The sequence below is a fragment of the Dendropsophus ebraccatus genome, chromosome 9, assembly GCF_027789765.1.
Source record: "Dendropsophus ebraccatus isolate aDenEbr1 chromosome 9, aDenEbr1.pat, whole genome shotgun sequence".
Classification (NCBI taxonomy): domain Eukaryota; kingdom Metazoa; phylum Chordata; class Amphibia; order Anura; family Hylidae; genus Dendropsophus; species Dendropsophus ebraccatus.
Genome location: NC_091462.1, coordinates 37,186,483 through 37,208,512, shown reverse-complemented (window position 1 = coordinate 37,208,512; position 22,030 = coordinate 37,186,483). Strand labels below are relative to the sequence as shown.

General features: G+C 42.6%; 1 protein-coding gene across 1 annotated transcript in view; it reads left to right on the top strand.

Moving 5' to 3' along the window:
• The first annotated feature begins 1,367 nt into the window (after positions 1–1,367).
• Positions 1,368–22,030, top strand: part of NFE2L2 (NFE2 like bZIP transcription factor 2) — a 69,637-nt gene continuing 48,974 nt past the window's right edge. Inside the window, exon 1 of the mRNA XM_069983002.1 lies at positions 1,368–1,469. Coding sequence (XP_069839103.1) covers positions 1,437–1,469 — 33 coding nt within the window. The 5' untranslated portion in view covers positions 1,368–1,436. The remainder of the gene's footprint in view (positions 1,470–22,030) is intronic.

Below are 22,030 nucleotides of genomic sequence, written 5' to 3'. Positions count from 1 at the left end.
TAAACAAAACCAATGCACTTCCTTTTTAATTGTATTGTACACTATGCTGTTACCAGGATTATCAACAACAGAGATTGATATATATATATATATATATATATATATTTTTTTTTTTTTTTTAAACCCTAAAAAAGGTGAAACAGCCCTGCTATTGGAACGCTAGTAACCTCCTATACACCTACACTATTTCCTTGGGAATAAAATACTTTACACTGACCTTCATTATATCTTTATGTATGATAATATTCATTACATTAGGCACATGACTAAGCTTGATAAAGGCAACGTCAGGATTTTCTATTGTTGAGGGAAGTGATTCCTATACGAAAATAGGCTTGTAACCCTTTGATCTTGACTCTATGAACTGTAGAGACCCCCTGTTTTCCCAGTTGTGGGCTCTAGGGGTGAGCATTGTTGTGTATACATTTATAGGCCATGTTCACATTGCGTATAACACCAGCCATTCTGTGACCCAGCCGCGTCACAGAATGGCCGGTGTCAGAGAAGATCATCCTGGCCGGTATGCTCTTCATTTCTGGTAAAGTCAGATGCGAGTGCACCCGTACGCGCCCGCATCCCAATTCACCGCTGCACATAATGGAGCGTGTGGCCGGAGCCGCATGCTCCATTGTGTTAACTGACATGTTCTGTGCGGCCGCTATTCAATGCAGAAAACAGACATGTCAGTTTTTGATGCGGCCGGATGGAATCCTGGACTGAGCGTATACTATTTGACCAAGCGTATACTATAATTCATGTTTGACAGCTGGTTAAAGGGGTACTCTGGCAAAAATGTTTTTCTTTTAAATCGACTTGTGTCAGAAACTTATATTGATTTGTAAATTTACTGCTATTTAAAAATCTCAAGTCATCCAATACTTATCAACTGCTGCATGTCCTGCAAAAAGTGGTGTATTCTTTCTAGGCTGACATAGTGCTCTCTGCTGCCACCTTTGTCTGTGACAGGAACTGTCCAGAGCAGCAGAGGTTTTCTATGGTGATTTTCTACTGCTCTGGACAGCTCCTGTCATAGACAAAGGTGGCAGCAGAGGGCTGCGTGTCAGACTGGAGAGATTACACCACTTCCTGTAGGGCATACAGCAGTTGATAAGTACTGGAAGACTTGAGATTTTTAAACAGAAGTAAATTACAAATTTGTATAACGTGCAGACACCAGTTGATTTGAAATAAAAGTGGTCTTGGAGAACCCTACACTTTCAGAAATTATTAAGAACCATCCCAGTGGTAACCAGACATCTTAGCTGGTCTTCTAAAATCATCCTGCCCCTACATAAAGCCAGGGAGGGTAAAATAAATCTGATCCCTCCTCTCAATAAAAAAAAAATCACTCTATCCCTACAACCTTCCATTTGTCAGAGATAGAACAGAACAAGTTATGGCAAACCTGCCTACCGCACCCTGGAAGCCAGCACACAATGAAAGCCGGGAGGCTGCGGACTTCAGATCTAGTCAGTAGGATTCTTTACAGTTTCTTCTCTTCTATAATGTCCCATTAGTTGTAACTTTCAGCCAATAGTCCTTTAATATTACCAGAACTGCACTGTATAATATGGTAATCCTTCTGTTACTAGTGTGTCAATGGATGTTTATGATTAATGATACTTCTAACTTACTAACCATCTAAGCCAGGGATGGGGAACCTGCAGCCCTCCAGCTGTTGCAAAACTACAATTCCCATCATGCTTTAGCTTTGGTTGTCCAGGCTTGATGGGAATTGTAGCTTTGCAACAGCTGGAGGGCCGCAGGTTCCCCATCCCTGATCTAAGCATTGTAAGTGGTCTTGCAGATGTTAAGTTTCTCACAGAGGACTAACCCTTTAAGCCAAAAAATTCAAAGGTTGTTAGGTATGGTTGGGCTCTCCCATTTCCCTCCTTTTTTTACCTCATTGTCTGCAATGTGTATATTATATCGTGTTTTCCTATGTACGGTTCCAACTTGGTGACATTTACTTCTTTTCCTGTGTAAGAAATGTTGGGATCCCACACTTTTCTGTCTGCTAGGAGCATGGTATTATATGTATCTTTGACCATTCTGCCATGTCTATGACTTTTATTCATGTTTTTATTATGCCTTATCCTGTGTGTACCAATAAAGTTTAACCTTTGCCCATTATACATATTTCTTTTTGTTTGATAGCACTGATCAGACACAGTCAGCAATTACAAGGAGTATATCTCTTTCTGGATGACCTGTCCCGTCCAGCATTACACACTCTGCACACTGATCCTAATAGAAATAGTGTAATACCTTATTTCCCCTGTGGGAGTGCTGTGGGGAATTTGAGCTCTTACTGCCAGGTTTTCCCACAGCTTACAGCTAATCTCTGGGGGTCATTGCATACCTACAGTATATGGGGAACATAAACCATACCTGATGAGATAATATATAATGCACCTCCCCAAAGAAACGTCAACACAAAAAGAATCAACTCATATGTGCACAGATAAATTATAAAAAGGAGAACAGCTGTCAGGATGGTATCTCTGCTCGTGCTGTGCGGCCGAGAAGGCGCTGATATTCTCTTATTCTGTTCTGTGTTTTGTTTTTCTGTGTCTGAACACTGGTTTATTTGCTCTCTTTGGGAGACACACCCAACCTCACCTGCTGAGTTCTGTCTGGCCATGTCAGGGTTAATCTGTGTTCTGGTTCTGCTGTGACTGACAGGTCTTCCTGCCAGTGGATCTGTCTTGTTCTCAGGTGTCTGTGCTTGGAGATCAGGGGGATGGTCCAATTACGTTCTGGACCAGAGCCCTGGTCTCCTATATAACAAACCTCAGCCTGTGCACTTATTGCTGGTTATTGACTTAGTCTCTGCCTGCTTGTGGATTCTGTTTCTTTGCATCTCCTGACTACTGCATTGTATCTCTGACCTCCCTTGCTTGCTGCCTGCCCCTGATCATATTGCCTGTTTTCTGATTACGCCTTTGGATCCTGATTTTGTACTTTTGCTGCCCGACTGTTGTGACCCGGTTGTGGACTATTCTTCATTGTGTTTGTCTGTCTGTTTTGTATTTGTGTTTCACCTAGCCAGTGTCAGGAACCGGTGACACCAGACACACAGAGACAGTGAGCCCTAAGCTCAGCCCCGCCCACTGACTCTACCTACTTGCCCCCCTAGGCTAAACCCTAGGGCAGCAACTGGGCGGCGGTCCCTGTACTGGCTAGGTGGGACAAAAAGACAAGACAGACAGACAAAACACAATGAGAATGGTCAGGAATCCGGGTCACAACAGTCTGGCAGCAAAGGTACAAAATCAGGATCCAAAAGAGTAGTCAGAAAACAGGCAATAAGGTCAGGGGCAGGCGGCAAGCAAGGGAGGTCAAAGATACAAAGCAGGAATCAGGAGAAACCAGAAAACAGAACCACAAGCAGGCAGAGACTAAGTCAATAACCGGCAAGGCACAGGCAGAAGCTGAAATCTTAAATAGGACACCAGGAACCAAGTCCAGAAGATGATTGGAGGGACCAGCTGTCAATCACTGAGGCAAGGCAGGTTAACTGTTCCATGACCAGAGGAAACTTTGCAGCACAGACACGGGTGGGTCAGGGAAAACAATTAGCAGACCAGAAGAAATAAGACACAGTTCAGACAGGGCAAAAACAAGGCAAACTAAACACAGAATAAATGGAAGATTATGGCCAAAATCGCAGTCTTTGGCGCAGAGGTCTAATCTTCGCAGCAGAGGGTGGCACTGATGCCTTTTCAGGCGAGATCATGACAGCCAGTGCAGGGACTGCCGCCCAGTTGCTCGCCGCCATCTTAGGGCGGATAGTGGCAAGTAGGTAGAGGACAGTGGGCGGGGCTGAGCTTAGGGCTCACTGTCTTGTCTTGTCCTGCTGTCCGGTTCCTAACAGAATAATCAGTCCTACTTTTTTTTTTTTTTTTCTCTCTCCCCACCTGACTATGGACCCCGTGAAAGCTCTTGTGGAGCAAATGCAAAGTCTCAACCAGCTTGTTCTGGACCTTACGCAACGGGTGCAGCAGGTAGAGTCTTTCCTGGGCCAGAATGCTATGCTATCTGCTGCTGCTCCCCCAGAACCTCCTGTGCAGCTTCCTGATAGGTTCAAAGGTGAGAGAAGGGCCTTTCGAATCTTCAGAGAGGGATGTAAGTTGTTTTTCAGGCTTTGTCCCCGGTCCTCTGGGGATGAGAGCCAGAGAGTGGGCATCATTATGTCACTCTTACAAGGACCTCCGCAGGAGTGGGCCTTTTCTTTGCCTCCAGATGCCACTGAATTGTCTTCTGTGGATCAGTTTTTCTCTGCATTGGAATTACTCTATGATGACCCTGACAGGGCAGCAGCAGCTGAGAGGCAGTTGACTACTTTGAGACAGGGCAAGCGACCGGTGGAGGAGTATTGTGCTGAGTTCCGCCAGTGGTGCGTTCCATCCTGATGGAATGATCCTGCACTTAGATGCAAGTTTAAGCAGGGGTTGTCTGATGGCATTAAGGATGCCTGGACAGGACACCCAGATCCTTCCACCCATAAGCAGGCCATGAATTTAGCTATTTGTATATACCGCAGGCTCCGTGACAGACATAGGGAGAGAGTAGACTCTGACTCTTCTAAACAATCTGTCTCCTATTCTGTCAAAACCCCTCTTGTTACCCCTACTATTCCTGAGGACGAGCCCATGCAGCTGGGACTATTAGACGCCAAGACCAGGCGAGAACACCGGAGACACAATGGTCTATGTTACTACTGTGGTGACAGCGGCCATTACATCAGTTTCTGCCACAAGCGGCCCAAGCGGCAAGAAAACCTGCACCCAGATCATCGGCGTCCAGGTGACTCCCAGGAAAGTCACTTGGGCGCACAGGTACCCTCCGGCGAAATTAATATTTCTAGTTCTGTTGTACCTGATTTGCCTGTATCTGATGTGAATTTATCATGTTCTTCTGCTCGTCCTGTCAGTAAGCCTGTTCTCCATGCCATGGACTCTTCTTCTGATGAATGGGAGTCAGATGGCAATCTTCTAAGTGAAGTTGAGTCCTGTGAGGGTCCTGAGGCCCCTCATAAAAGGGGGGGTACTGTCAGGATGGTATCTTTGCGGAGCGTTATGCGTCCCTCTGCTCGTGCTGTGCGGCCGAGAAGGCGCTGATATTCTCTTATTCTGTTCTGTGTTTTGTTTTGCTGTGTGTGAACTCTGGTTTATTTGCTCTCTTTGGGAGACACACCCGACCTCACCTGCTGAGTTCTGTCTGGCCATGTCAGGGTTAATCTGTGTTCTGGTTCTGCTGTGACTGACAGGTCTTCCTGCCAGTGGATCTGTCTTGTTCTCAGGTGTCTGTGCTTGGAGATCAGGGGGATGGTCCAATTACGTTCAGGACCAGAGCCCTGGTCTCCTATATAACAAACCTCAGCCTGTGCACTTATTGCTGGTTATTGACTTAGTCTCTGCCTGCTTGTGGATTCTGTTTCTTTGCATCTCCTGACTACTGCATTGTATCTCTGACCTCCCTTGCTTGCTGCCTGCCCCTGATCATATTGCCTGTTTTCTGATTACGCCTTTGGATCCTGATTTTGTACTTTTGCTGCCCGACTGTTGTGACCCGGCTTGTGGACTATTCTTCATTGTGTTTGTCTGTCTGTTTTGTATTTGTGTTTCACCTAGCCAGTGCAGGGACTGCCGCCCAGTTGCTCGCCGCCATCTTAGGGCGGATAGTGGCAAGTAGGTAGAGGACAGAGGGCATGGGCTGAGCTTAGGGCTCACTGTCTTGTCTTGTCCTGCTGTCCGGTTCCTAACAACAGCTTTGTGCAAAATATTACCCATAAACTGGCATGGATTTAGCAATGGTCTAGCAAAGAAAACCCATCTGAGGAAGCCATAGAAGCCTTGTGCTTAGCTATGTTTGGAAGTCCCATGCATTAAAGGGGAACTCCAGCAATACCATAAAGAAAAAAAAATACACAAAAGAGACAGCGGTCATGTGACCTTTGTCTCAGAAGGGAGGGGGAGGACAGCGGAGTGGAGACAGAGTGGACCAGGAGGTGAGGATTTTCAGCAGCTTTGGGGAGTCAGGATGTGCTGCAGACAAACGGCACAGTTCATGTAATAGAAACCTATGACAAACAAGCTCAGATAATGGGTGGGGATTAAACAGGGTTAACTCTTTCTTAACCGGAGTTCCCTTTAAACACTGGTCAAGCATTCACATTGCTTTTCTATTTACTTGAGGGGCAGTGGGCCTCCCTTGTTGTGATCAGTGGGTGTACACCCCCTCTAGTTAGTTTATCCTAACTTTTAATCTTGGGATAAACCCTTTAATTCTCCAACACATAACTGAATAAATCTGTACTCAGAGACTGAACGGTAAATGACTTTCCTGCAGACTAAACAGTAGGAGAAGGCATTTGGCATGATGTTACAGTATGTGCCTCGTCTCACATTCTGTCTTCCTGTATCTTCTCCGCTACAATGAAGAATCAGCATTGACTCTACTGTAACTGATTATAAACAGGAGAAATGCTGGCGGCCACGACAGTACAAACTAAGGGATTCTTCTAAGCCAGTGACTCTGTGCATTGTATTTCTCAGACTGTCCAGTGAGCCATAATTCTTGTTTTTTTTTTTTTTTTTTTTATTATTACAACTCACTTTATGTGGAGCTGGATAAAGTCAGGAAGAAAGTGTGCCGGCAACAGGGTAGTTCCAGTTATATATGAGAGATCTCTCTGTATTTCTGCACATATATGGTACGAATGAAAGGGGATGTAGTAGTTAAAGGGGATGTCCAAGACTATATAAAATGAAAGTGGCTGCTGGAAATGTTCTAAAATAACAAATAAGATTTAAAATCCCCTGCGGCTCCAGTGCCGATGCTGTGGTGGTCCGCAGCGGCCTTTATTTCCCAGCAGCAATGACATGCCTCATATGCTCGTGGCTTTTGCGTCTGGTTTCATCATTTCTGATTTCAATAATGACTTGTGACCACTGAGACCACTGATTGGTTGTATTGGTTACGAGGCTGTATGGTTCCTCATTGCTCCAGGAAAAGGAAAGAAAAACTGGTAGGGGCCTCTAGGCTTATTGCTAGAATGAGCAGGGAGAAGCATGCAGCTAAGCGCTTCCCTCTGCTCTGTGTACTTGCATCACAAGATGGTCCCATATACTTACATTAGGAGTTAGTTCCAGCCATAGAGCTGGGAAGAGAACGCATTTGTCAATGCCAGGAAACAAGCAAGCGACAATCAGCAAAATCGGCGCTCATTTGTAGTACATAAATCACACGGCCGGGCCACACGAGCGATCAGTATGTTGATTTCACGGCCATTTAAATATATTGCTATCGGCTGCGTATCTCCTGTTTACAGAGGGAGATGTGCAGCCGAAATTTTGAAACTCCACAAAAAATGCGATTAGCCGATGAGCAGGCGTTTTGCCGGTCCTCAGCTGATTAATGACACTTTTACACAGGCCGATTATCAGCCGAAGGCCCCTGTCCAATATTAATCGGCCCATGTAAAAGAGGCTTTAGTGTACACTTCTCACTGTTGGAGAAGTCTGTGCTCCCTGGTGTTCTTCTCTAGTGTCACCGGTGTCCTCCACTGACTGCACAGCCAAACTTGAGACAAACTCATCTCAGGTGTGGCAGCCCGCTTAACCAATTACTGGCCATGGCACTGTCCCATCTCAGACAGTGATTGGCTGAGCAGGCTGTCACTCCTGAGATGAGTGTGCCTCGGAAGTGGAGGCTCTGCAGTCCATGAGGGACACCAGAAGAGGACAAGGAGGGAGTGCAGACAGGTATAGATAATATGTTTATTGTCTTATATGCACCAGCAGCAATATATTAAAAAGCAGCAAAAAGAGAAATGAATCCGGCACTCACCAAGAATATGATAGGCTTGCTTCTTTATTTCATATAGACATCACAGCAGGGAGAGGGAGAGTGCGTGGTGTGTCTCTAATTGCCATTAGAGACACGCCACGCACCCTCACTCCCCCTGCTGTGATGTCTATATGAAATAAAGAAGCAAGCCTATCATCATATTCTTGGTGAGTGCCGGATTTCTTTCTCTTTTTGCTGCTGTATACATGTGTTCCGATCTGCGCATCACTAGTCACAGGCTATCTTTATGGGAGTTGTACTGCTGCTGCACCTGTGCTCCATACGTCGAGTGACTTGACTCAAGCTTGACCGGCAGTTCTTAGGTCTCTTGTCTTCCATTTAAAATATATTAAAAAGGCTGTCTACCAGACAATCCCTTTAAGCATTCTCTCATAGGTACTATTACAGGGCCTGATAATAACTGTAAACGAGTGCCAATCTGCTAGATCGGCACTTGTTTACTGGGCCTATTACACGGCCCAATAATCATTTAACAAGGGCTGCATGGACATCGTTACCAATGTCCTTTCAGCCCTTGCTTAAACTGCATACATTACCTATCCATGGTCCAGGGCTCCCCTTGCGGTCTGCTTCTCCCCGGGTCCCGCGCGCTGCAGCTTCAGAGCGGCCTTTCCCAGCTGTCCCGGCCAGTGATTGGCTGAGCGGCCTGTCAGCTAAGACAGGCCGCTCTGAAGCTGCAGCGCTCAGGACCTGGGGAGAAGCAGACCGCAAGGGGAGCCCTGGACCATGGATAGGTATTGTATGCACATTGCAAATTGTCAGTCGCCGGCCGCGCACCGCTATTACATGTGGTCGGCGCCCGGCAATTATAGGTCCAAACCTATATTAACGATCAGCCGATGATCGTTGTCATTGGCTGATGTTTGTGTTTATTACACGGAACGATAATTGGCCAGATAGGGCCGATTATCATTCCGTGTAATAGGGCCCTTACACCTCATGTCCTATTAACGGATCCCTGCCTGGATATCAACAACATGAGTGATAGCACCTAAGGGAATAGCAAGTAACCCTGAAGCCTTATACCAAAGCTTGGAGTAGAATTTCACTATGACCACCTTAAAGGAATTGTACAGGATTAGAAAAACATGCCTGCTTTCTCCCATAGACAAGCCACACCTGTCCACCTGTGCATTGTATTGTAGCTCAGCACCATTATTTAGAATGAAGCAGATGTTTTTCTAATCCTATACAATTACTTTATGCACAAAATAGGTTCTTTATGACTTTATGTCTATTTTGGTCTCCATGCTGCCCTTCCCCCCTTCTATCCTACACTGTGATCACTACCTGCACCTCTTGATCCCGTTTGTGAATCTGCAATGTTTTCTACCTTACAATATTACTGTCACTTAAAGGAAAAACTTTATCTCAGTGCTAAGCCCCCCACCAATCCCAAGATATAACTGGGAGAAGCGTAAGGGTCCTATTACACGGAGCGATTTTTAACGATTAATGACTAACGATAAACGATCGCAAACGAGATTATTTATCCTTAACTTAAAATCGTTCACTATATTACACAGAACGAAGGTCATTAGTTACAATATTTTTTACAATCGTTATTGCGATTGTTACTATGATCGTTATTGCGATTGTTACTATGATCGTTATTGCGATTGTTACTATGATCGTTATTGTGATTGTTACTATGATCGTTATTGCGATTGTTACTATGATCGTTATTGCGATTGTTACTATGATCGTTATTGCGATCGTTACTATGATCGTTATTGCGATCGTTACTATGATCGTTATTGCGATTGTTACTATGATCGTTATTGCGATTGTTACTATGATCGTTATTGCGATTGTTACTATGATCGTTATTGTGATTGTTACTATGATCGTTATTGCGATTGTTACTATGATCGTTATTGCGATTGTTACTATGATCGTTATTGCGATTGTTACTATGATCGTTATTGCGATTGTTACTATGATCGTTATTGCGATTGTTACTATGATCGTTATTGCGATTGTTACTATGATTGTTTATTCCTTTTGATCCCAGCAAAACAATGAACAATGTGCAATTACACTGAACAATTAGTGAACAATTGCGGAACTTGAGCGAACAAAGGTGGAATTACAGCGAATGATTAGCGAAGGATTAATGATAATTTTAGGTTCAGATCTAAATCATCGATTAACGACATAGGAACGATTTTTCGATCGTTGCCTGCAATTACACAGAACGATTATCGTTTAAATTCGAACGATATAACGATTTTTCGCACGATAATTGTCCCGTGTAATAGGGCCCTAATGCTGCGTTTACACGTAACGATTATTGGCCCGATCGTACGATTAGCGATGTCGGATTTACGATTTTTTTTTTATAACGATCAGCGTTTAGACGGTACGATATATCGTACGAAAATTCGCACTGCGATCGTTTTGCGATCGTTTAGGCCTATCTCACACATAGGTTAAATCGGCGAACGACTGTTCACACGGAACGATTTGCAAATTTTTTTGCGTACGATGAACGACAATTTGCTGACCTGATGAAAGATCACGATGTACGATTTATCGTGCGTCGTTCGATCGTTCGCTGCGTTTACACGTACGATTATCGTTCCAATTCGACCGTTATCGCGCAAATTCGCACGATAATCGTTACGTGTAAACGCAGCATAAGGCTGCATGCTTCACTCCCTGACTCATTTCTCGATCCTCACTACAGATGAGCTCCTGAGACTTGCAATGGAACCCGTCTCCTGCAATCTGTCTGATCCAGCAGAAAGTCAGAGAGTGAAGCGCACAGCCGGACACTTCTCCCAGCTAGATTTATTGATTGTGAGGGTCTCAGCCACTGTTTTAATCCACAGTACCACTTCACATTGCCATGCACGTTATTTGTAGAATCTCGAGCCCTAGTTAACAGGCCCGAGTCGCTGTCTTCTTGTTTTGTCTTGTCCATACGGCACTGGCACCAGAGATCTTTTTCTAATGTGCGGTTGTGTAGGTAACAAGTACTATAGAGAGGACTATGAATAAGACATGTTTAGAGAGGATAATGAATCTATAAGAGCCAGGTAATTCAGTGTTTGTAAAGAAATTAATGCATTTTTGCTTACAGAGCAATTAAAAGTGAAGAGCGGCTCCGTTTTCCCCCAAGGCGACTCGTATTCTCCTTTGTAGAGAGGATTATCCCGACTCAAACTGCTAGCGAGACCTTGGCACGCACTGGTTAGCTATTATGAATGGTGACGTAATTTTCTGTTTTTCTAACCACAACTGCTATTGCCAGAGGGAGGATCAGTGTAACATATCTAATTCTAAGCAGACATGCCCAATGCTAGAGTCACAGACAACATGCAAGGTTACTGCCGTTGTATAATGGTATAATAAAGTGACTACTGTAGCCAGATTAACACAGTCCTCTTCAAAATGTTTGACATGTCTCTGTGACATCTTAAAGTTTTTTTTATAATGACAGGTACACTTGGGCGGAAATTAGAGAAATAATACATATGAGGTGCGGGTGTAACACAGATGATATGTTTCAGATAGCTGTCATTCTAAGGCTATGTTCACACAACGTAAATTTTGTATAAATTACGGCCATTGTTGCTGATTTGCAACAACGGCCATGAATAATACAAAACTTATATTTTACTGCAGTCAGAGGGAATCCCGGTCAGAGTGTATACACATAGTATATGCTCCGGCCGTACGGAAAACTGTCATGTCAGTTTTGTGTGGCCGCTATTCATTGAATAGCAGCTGCACAAGCCTGACAGGTCACACAGTGGAGAGTGCGGCTCCGGCTGGTTCAACTGTGAATTGGTATCAATCCAATAGGATTGAAGTTTATCCGGCTGGTATTGCAGTACCGACCGGGATAAACTTTACTGACACCAGCAGTTCTATGACACATCTGGCTCACAGAACGGCCGGTGTCTTACGTAGTGTAAACCCGGCCTAAAGGTTGAAGTTACCTTACAAATGTTTAGTTCCCCTTAAAGGGGTTGTTCCCCAGAAATCTTTTTGTTTCAAATTAACTGGTGCCAGAAAGTGCAGAGATATGTAATTTACTTCTATAAAAAAAAAATCTCAATTATTCCAGTACTTTTTAGCTGCTGTATGTCCTGCAGGAAGTGGTGTTTTCTTTTCAGTGTGGAGAGCAGCGGATGTTTTCTTTAGGGATTTGCTACTGCTCTTGACAGTTCCTGTCATGGACAGAGGTGGCAGCAGAAAGCACTGTGTCAGACTGGAAAGAATACACCACTTCCTGTAGGACATAAAGCAGCTGGGAGTACTGGGAAAACTGGAGATTTTTTAATAGAAGTAAATTACGCTGGCAATTTCGGGCTCCAGTTGATTTAAACGAAAACATTTTTGGTGAACTACCCCTTTAATGTTATTTCTTAAGGAAGTAATGCAGGAGGCCTAAATACTAAGGGTCTGATTATCATGGGTGCAGTGGAGGGCATGTTCAGTGTGCTTACATGAAGCGGCTTGTGATAAAACAAGGGTTGTAGACCAATACAGGTAGTATTATAAGACAACAATTGTTGGCATTATGACTTGGACCCTCAAGCTTACTTGCCAACCAACTAATATCAATTAGACTAGTGAATATGTATAATGGGCATTGGTCATGTTGGGCTGCCATTTCTCTAAGACAAATGTTGTTTACAGTGGTGCCTTGGATTAAGAGCATAGATCGTTCCAGGACCGCGCTTGTAATCCAAATCCACTCTTAAACCAAAGCAAATTTTCCCATAAGAAATCATAGAAATGCAGACAATTGGTTCCACACCCCAAAAATAATCATTTATTATTCTGAATAACATGTAACACAGATGAAACAATAATTTAGAAACAGCAGAATATGTGATATTATAAGTTACGGTACAATAATGGAGAGGATGAGAAACACAAGGGCTGACAGAGACTTCAGGGAGCATGAGGGAATGAGCAGGACAGATGTGGGCACACACATGCAGCACTCTCTGTCCGGGGAGAGAGGGGTTACAGCTATGTAGAGATTACCTCCACAGCCCTGTCCCCTGATGTAAGCCCCAGCCTGACGTGGATCTGCCATGATTTGGAAGGTGAGGGAGACTTCCTGGGTCAGAGTACAGTGCTGTCGACCCCACTATGCAGACCATGCCCCTCCCCCACTCCCCCTCCCACCCAGTACAAGGAGCTCTTAAACCAAAGCAATGCTCTTAAACCAAGTCACAATTTTGAAAAACTGTGAGCTCTTAAACCAAAACGCTCTTAAACCAAGTTACTCTTAAACCAAGGTACCACTGTAAATAAAAATATTTTACTACTCTCATTGCTTATGTGTTGAGGAGGTCTTGTGAAGTAGACGTTCCTCGCTTGTGTCAGTAGACGTTCCTCGCTTGGTGATAAGCCTATCAGACAACTGCAGAACCAGCAGACAAAGTAAGATTAAAGGACAACTCCAGACATGAAAGGGGCCTTTTGTGTCTTCACTTCCATAATCTTGCCAGTGCTGTGTTACAGTGGGTGGAGATAGCAGTGCTTATGTAGTAAACAATCAGCTTCATCTTATGTCCTTGATCTTTGTCGCACTACTGATGTCTCTTGTGTCTTGTAATTGTGAATGCTCCTGGAGTGTTCTCACTTTCTTCACATCCTCCAATGTCCACCCATGTTACTGATCGCTTATGACTATCCTTCTGCATATAGTGCCAGCTCTCACACTCATTTGCAGAGAGGGACTTTTATGCTTTTTTTAGGAAATTGTTCTGGCGGTGATTGGTCAACCTCTAGGGTTTGTTAGACGTCTGATTTTGCATTAGGCCACATTCACATATCTCTAAGGTCCCTATTACACTGGATGATTATTGTGCGAAACATTGTTATATCGTTAGAATGTAAACAATATCTTTGGGTATCATTGATTGCATCTTTTAAGTGGACCATAAAATCATTGTCCGCTAAATGTCCACTAAATTCTTACTAATCTTCCGTCTATGTACACATCGTTCTTTCTTTTGCTGAGATCAGAAGGAGTAAACAATCTTAGTAATGATGGTAATAACGATAGTAACTGTTACGTACGTGGCAACGGGGGAATAGACAGAAAGACACGGACAGTGAGCCCTCTGCTGTTCCCGCCCACTGACAGCCCTAGGCGACTACGGACAACCACGAGGACGGTCCCTGCTCTGGTATAGGTGGTATACAAAACATGGACAGACAAACAAACACAATAGTTCAGTGTGGACAGACCAGGTCAGCAACGTCGGGCAGCAAAGGTACAAAATCGGATCCGCGTCAGGCAGAAAGATCAAGGCAAGCTGAAAACAGTGAGAGTCAGGGAGCAAAAGCCAAAAGGTCAAAATCATATATATATATATATATATATATATATATATATATATATATAAGACACTAGCACAAGCAGGCAGAGACTAGCTCAATAACCAGCAATGAGTACACAGACGGATGGTGTGTTTACACAGAGAGATTTATCTGACAGATTTTGGAAGCCAAAGCCAGGACTGGATTTGAAAAGAGGAGAAATCTCAGTCTTTCCTTTATGACCTGCTCCCTGTTTATAGTCTCTTCCTGGCTTTGGCTTCCAAAATCTGTCAGATAAATCTCTCTGTGTAAACACACCATGAGGGTGTTATATAGGAGGCCAGGGGTCTGGTCCAGAATACAATTGGACCATCCCACTGATCTCCAACCACAGGCACCTGACCACAAAACACATCCACTGGCAGGAATATCTGCCAGTCACAGAAAGAACCAACACAAGATTAACCATGAAATGGCCAGACAGAACTCAGTCGGGTGTGTCCATGAAACCAAGTGAGCAGACAAAATGAACCACTGTTCAGACTAATGCAAAACAAAGCACAGAACCAGTACAAACTCAAGAAAATCAGCGCCATCTCGGCCGCACAGCACGAGCCCAGGGGCGCATCAAGCTCCGCAAACATACAATCCTGACAATAACTAACAACATTTGTTCTGTGTGTTATGTTTAACAATTTCAGGTCGTTCCCAAAAATGCTTGTTTGCGATTGTTTATAATTAATCAGAAAAACGAAAAATTGCTTAGTCTTATAGGACCCTTAGTGCCACAGTATGCAGTATGTAAAAAAAAATATATATATAATGACCAAGACATACAAAGCATTTATCCATGTTCAGAACACTCATAGATATTTTATAGCACTATTTCTCAGGGTTTCCAGTCAATCAGTGCCGGACTGACCCACCAGAGAACAGGAGAATCCTCCAGTGGGCCCCCTGCTCTAGAACCTGCACAAACATTGACTGACATGTCGTTTTAGTTCTTCATTGGTGGGCCCCCAGGATCATTTCCTCTGGTGGGCCCCAGATACCCCAGTCCGACACTACAGTGTCAAGGGTCAAGTACTCCTGAGGCTCTTTATCATTGCTCAATTGACATAGCATGGTTCTGTGCTGGTCTCTGTTAGTGAACTGTACCAATTTTTAATTTACTCCTTACAATGTATCCACATAACATGGGGGTGTAGAGAGAACATATCTTCAACTTTTGTACGTGACAGATCTCTGTAGACTTGAAGTTGCAGTAAGCCATACACGCCTTAGAATATCATTCAGGTGCCATAGTTCTTATATAACAGAGCCACTTACCTTGTCACAATAATCCTCTTTTCCCATTAAGTCACCAACCACATTCACTTTATAAAGAAGTCAAGGCCCTATTCCACGGAACTTTTTTGAACGATTATCGTTCATAAAATCGCTCAAACGAAATTCGTTCTCTCGAATAGCTGTAAACGAGCGAACGACAACAGCGAAATAGTCGTTGAGTCGTTCACGATTTTTTTTCAACATGTCGAAAAAAAATCGTTGGTCTTTCAACAATAATTCGCTAATCTTTTCGTTGAATAAAAAATCTTTCAGTCGTTCTTGAAATGTCTACCTACATTTCCCCACGTTTTAAACGACCAAGTAACGATCGCAAAAAAATCGTTACACTACAGATATCGTTCACATTCCCACATTATGTGTTATCGTTCGCTTAAAAAAATAGTTAAGTGCTCGTTAACGAGTGGTCGTTGGAGCGAGTCTATGAACGATAATCGTTCCATGAAATAGGGCTATCAGTCTGCAACAATGGGAGAGGGAGAAAGACGTCTGAAAAACAACAAGTACACTTAGGGTGGTATTACATGGGACGATTTTTCCACAATTAACAATAAACAATCTCAAACGACTTTTATGACAAAGATCTTCAATCGTTCACCCTAAGATCGTTACTTACAGTCATTCTTGAGCTCGCCCTTTCCTGGCTGATAGACAAGGGAACGATACATTATTACACCGAACTATGTTTGAACTAGGTCTAGATTCTATGAAACGATCAACGATTATTTTTTGGTCCTTTAATCGTTACCTGCTATTACACAAAACAATTATCGTTTAAATCCGAACGATCTAACGATTTTTTGAATGATAATCGGCCCTTAGACTACATTTCTATGTTCAGTAGTTTTTTTTAGGATCATATATGATGTCTGCAATCACCCACAATCCACAAAAAATCATCTGTATTGCATCTGTAATCCATATTTTTGCGGAGAGAAGGTGATAGTTAACTAAGTGAGAATGGTTTGAAATGTTTATTCATCTGACTTTTTGTCTGTATTTTTTTATGGATCGCAAAAATTACGGACGCTTCCATAGACTTCTATAGGAACATCTGTACCGCAATTACAGTCCACACAATTACACAGGAAGATAATTGTGCGAAAAAGCGTTATATCATTCGGACTGAAACGATTATCTTTACATGTGAGTGCAGGCAACGATCGAACTAAAGAGAAGTCGTTCGTGTGTTGTTGATCACATCTTTTGAGCTGACCATAAAATCGTTGTTAAAAGCGACTCTGCGCCCACAATCTGACCCCCCCAAACCACTTGTAGCTCCAGCTAGCTGCTTTTAATCCAAGATCTGTCCTGGGTCTATTCAGCAGGTGATGCAGTTAGTGTCCTAAAAAACAACTTTTAATCTGGCAGCCCCGTGCCCAGCGGCCGGGGCTTAGATTGTGAATGCATTAGGCTTGCACAACCTCTCTGTCCCTCCTCCCTGCCCTCCTCATCATTAGGAATGCTCCAGGCAGATTGTCTCCTATTCCTCAGCTGTGTGAATACTGAACATGGGCTGGATCGTTAAGACGCCTGTGCAATGTTCAGACAGGAGAAAATGTTCTAGGGGCATTCCTAATGATGAAGGGGGTGGGGAGGAGGGACGGAGGGGTGGTGCAAAGTTAGGGCACAGATACTGTAGGCCACGGCCATTGGGCACGGAGCTGAAAGTTTCAAAGTTGTTTTTTAGGACAATAACGGCATCACCTGCCGAACGGGCCCCAGGACAGATTTTGGATTAGAAGCAGCAATCCGAAGGTACACGTGGTTTGGGGGGGGGGTCAGATTATGGGTACAGAGCCGCTTTAAGCGATGGTTAATTATCTGCAAATCTTATAGTGTATGTACAGGTCGTTCAGTCGTTTGCTGGTCAATACTGGGAGATAAAAGCTCAAAAAACTAAGATCACTGATGATAGGACAACGGCCACAATGATCTAACTAACAACTATCGTTCTGTATATGGTGAATGATTTCAGGCCATTCGTAAAAGCGCTAGTTTGCGATCTTTTAATGTTAATCGGTGAAAACGATCTTGTCTAATATGACCCTTAGGCAATATATATATATATATATATATATATATTATGATTTATCAGATTACTGTTGGGTAATATTTTTACACAGTCACCACTTTAAGGGGCGGACAATACATGTAACTCAGTAGGAGCATTTATCTGCTATTTGCTCACAAATCACCGTAAACTGTTTTACTCCATTAATATTCTTTCATACATGCTTCTTATAACCTCCAAAGCTGTCATAATCCTCTATAGCTGCCTGTCCTTCTTTATCCCTAACACACCCTAAAACAGACACTTGTAAGACCTTTGTAAATATTTGATTTACACTACATAGTAGAAGCTGCAGATACAGTTTCCAGCTCAGACTTGTATAGTAGGTACGGTCTATACAAAAGCCAAGCGTGACCCTTGTATTATGTGTAGACAGAGAATGCAGTAGACTTGGAAGGTATACACCGTCATACCTTTCTCATTGCTGTGTGATGCAATACCAGTAGAGACTATCAATACCTTCAAAACTACTGTGGCAAAATTTTTGCTTTCTTGTCCTTTTTCAGAGAATATGATAACACAGATAAATGATAACACACAAACTATTTTTTCCCTCATGGTTAGTGGTCGGGTGAAGCCATTTATTGTCAAACTACTGTGTTTTCTCTTTTTAAATCCTTATGACAACCAAAAACATCCGAATGACCCTGATCAAAAGTTTACATACCCCAGTACTTAATACTGTGTATTGCCCCCTCTAACATCAATGACAGCTTGAAGTCTTTTGTGGTAGTGGTGGATGAGGCTCTTTATTTTCTTAGATGGTAAAGCTCCCCATTCTTCTTGGAAAAAAAGACTCCAGTTCCTGTAATTTCCTGGGCTGTGCTGCATGAACGGCATGCTTTAGATTTGCCTACAGTGGCTCAATGATATTGAGGTCAGGAGACTGAGATGGCCAATCCAGAACCTTCACTTTGTTCTGCTGTAGCCAATCACAGGTTGATCATGACAACCAAATACATCCAAATGACCCTGATCAAAAGTTTACATACCCTGGTGATTTGACCTGATAAGATGCACAGAAGTTGACACAAACTTGTAAAAATTTCTGCCACAACCGCTAGGAAAATTGTTTTGGATGCAAAGAAAAACTCACAGAATAACATCAGCTGAAATACAGGACTGTTTCAAGATGCACAATTAGGCTTGGTTCACACTGCGTTTTTAGCATCCGTTTAACGGATCCGTTTTTTTAAAAAAAACGGATTGCAAAAAACGGATGCATTTGTGTGCATCAGTTTTTGATCCGTTTTTCCATTGACTTCCATTATAAAAAAAAAACGGATCAAAACGGATGTGTTTTTTTTTTACGCACAATAAAGTACTGTTGACACTACTTTTTTGACCGTTAAAAAAAACGGATCCATTAAACAGATGCTAAAAAAGCAGTGTGAACCCAGCCTAAAGAGGCACTTGAAGAAAAATCGGCTGCATGGTCGAGTTGCCAGAAGAAAGCCATTACTGGGCAAATGCCACAAAGTATCTCATCAAACAGCACAGAGACAAGCCTCAATACTTCTGGAATGAGGTAATTAGAGTGATAAGACCAAAATCAAACTTTTTGACCACAACCATAAATGTTACATTTGTAGAGGTGTTAACAATGCCTATGATGAAAGGAAGCCATTCCTACTGTAAAGCACGCAGGTGAATAGCTGATGTTTTGGGGATGTGTGAGCTACAAAGGCACAAAAAACTTGGTCAAAGTTGAAGGTAAGATGAATGCAGCAGGTTATAAGCACTCACCAGCCTGAAAGCTGCACATGGGATGTGCTTAGATGTTCCAGCATACCAATGATCCAGAACACAAGGCCAAGTCGACCTGTCATTGGCTACAACAGAACAAAGTGAAGGTTCTGGAGTGGCCATCTCAGTCTCCTGACCTCAGTATCATTGAACCACTCTGGGGAGATCTCAAGCATGTAGTTCATGCAAGACAGCCCAGGAATTTACAGGAACTGGAGGCTTATTGCCAAGAAGAATGGGCAGCTTTTGATCAGGGTCATTTGGATGTTTTTGGTTATTATTATGATTTAAAAAGAGAAAAAACAGTAGTCTGACAATAAATGGCTTTATCCAACCACTAAACCACTAGCCATGAGTGGGAAAAAAGATTTTGTTTTATCATTGATACTCTCTGGAAAAAAAAAAGGCAAGAAAACAAAAATGCTGCCAGGGCGTGTAAACTTTTGAGGACAATGGTACATAGGAAGTGGATTAGCAGGATCTTGTCACTGGTAAGCTGCAGATCAGCCATGAATTTCTTTATTGATTAACAACATTGCCAATGTACCAGGACACCAGCCATCAATCACTGCCCACCATGACAACATGATGTATTGTCTCTCCGGTTGACACTCCATTGTCTGGAGTTTTGCACTTCTCCATTAATACTTTTTTTGTGCATAGTCCATATCTTCGCCATATCTTGACAGGTTGTAGACCACCAGTCTATGGTATGAGGTCAGACAGGATAGCTGTTACTGTAGTACAAGGAGCACATGCTCATCAATGTCCTATCAATAATTAAAATGGCTGAGAAGTAAACAGGTATAGAGTAACAAAGTAATAGCAGTGCTGTGCAGTATGTACAGGCTACATGTTAAAGAAAGCTCATGAAACATAGAAAGCAATGGGAATACTTGTTATATGTAACTGTGTGTTCTTCTTTTTTTATATATCAATTATTCTTTCATTCTGTCAATTACATTATAGTTATACCCACAGTAAGTATACAGTCCAAGAGGAGCTGCCTATCCCCAATGTAAAATCTGCTGCAGCCTCCACCCCACTGAAGTGTACTAAACTGAATAAACAGAGCTGATCCCATGTCCTCATTCATAGAAAGAGCTGAGTATTGAATATTATATTAAGTTTAAAGTATACCTACCAGCACGGCCGCTGCTGGATCAGCGGCTAAGTCAACTCTTAATCTAGAAGTTTGGGTACCTAAAGTTATAAGCCACGCTTGATGGAAATGCGCGAGACCTCCATTGGATCAGAATATAGGTTGTATGCATTTCAGATACAGGCGGTTAGTAACCATAGATCCGCAAACGGCCGAATTAACAGTTGACTTCGCCACTTATCTGACAGCGGCCATGCTGGTAGGTACACTTTAAGTAATACCCCATTGCTATTACCATTACGTGTGTGTGTGTGTATATATATATATATATATATATATATATATATATATATATACATAATCATAATATATATATATATATATATATATATACTGTATATGTATATATATATGTATATATATATAATGATTATGATTATAATGATTAGTGTGAACTTTTATGGTAGATTCAGAGTGCGGCTGCGTTTATCATGACGTCTGTCATTTTGAGGCTAAAATAAAGGACGTCATTTAGCTGTCTGGCCTCCCCTTCACAGCTGTTGGTACATTATTCTCGATTGGGTTAGTAATTGGCCTTTGGGTGTGGCTTAATTGAAAAGTTTATTAAGTTTAATAGTAAAAATAGAGTAAGAACTGTGAAAAACAAAAAACTGTGTGTGAACAACTAATAAAAAACATCCGCTGTTTGCAAAAGACGTCCGAAAATAATGAACAAGATTATTATTTTGACGACCGCGGTAAAAACATCCGTTATTCAATACAATGCGTGCACTGGACGTCCGTCTTTCCATTGACTGCAATATTTTGCATTGCAGTCAGTAAAATCGCGGCAATAACGGATGTTTTTTTTAAATAGCAAAAGGAGACGCCTTTTCTCGATTTTTGTGTGAACATAGCCAATAGGTCACAGATGCCTAAAAAGTAAGGGTTCCTATTGCTTGTAATAGAATGGTGGTGCTTTTAGGCAACACATAAAAATATAAACTTTTTAGGCACACAGCCCACATGGGGGTGCATGCAAGCAAACCTTGATGTAAACCAGCTCATGGTGGGCAGACCCTATCCCAGTGTCCTGATGTCCTCGTACCATGTTCCTGCACTCAGTATTGTTCTGCAAGGGAATGTTAGAATTTTCTTATTAGTTAGTGGAGTCAGAGTGCATAATAGCGGTAACACATACTGTATAGATGTAAACTAGGCAAGTCTGAGCGGTTTAATGTTTGCAGACACAGGAAGCTTATACTGACTCATACGATAACGCCATGCTGTTATATTTTCTGTAATTTCCTGATATAATTGAGGCAGAATCTCATTGATCTCTTGTTTGTTTTATGAAATGTGATAAGTTTATCAGCCCCTTTATCCTGATATTAGAGGTGCACTTTGCACAGACCCGGGTGGTTATGAAGAGGTGGTTTGCAACAATTTATTTCATCATCCTATACAGATAACTGGTTCCTTAAATGGGCTTTTCCCTCTTCCCCTTCCATTTGGTTGCCTCCCTGTTCTCTGCATGTCTGATGTGCCCTACAGCTATTATATCCTGGTTGCTAAAGCAGAGCTTGGCTTCATCT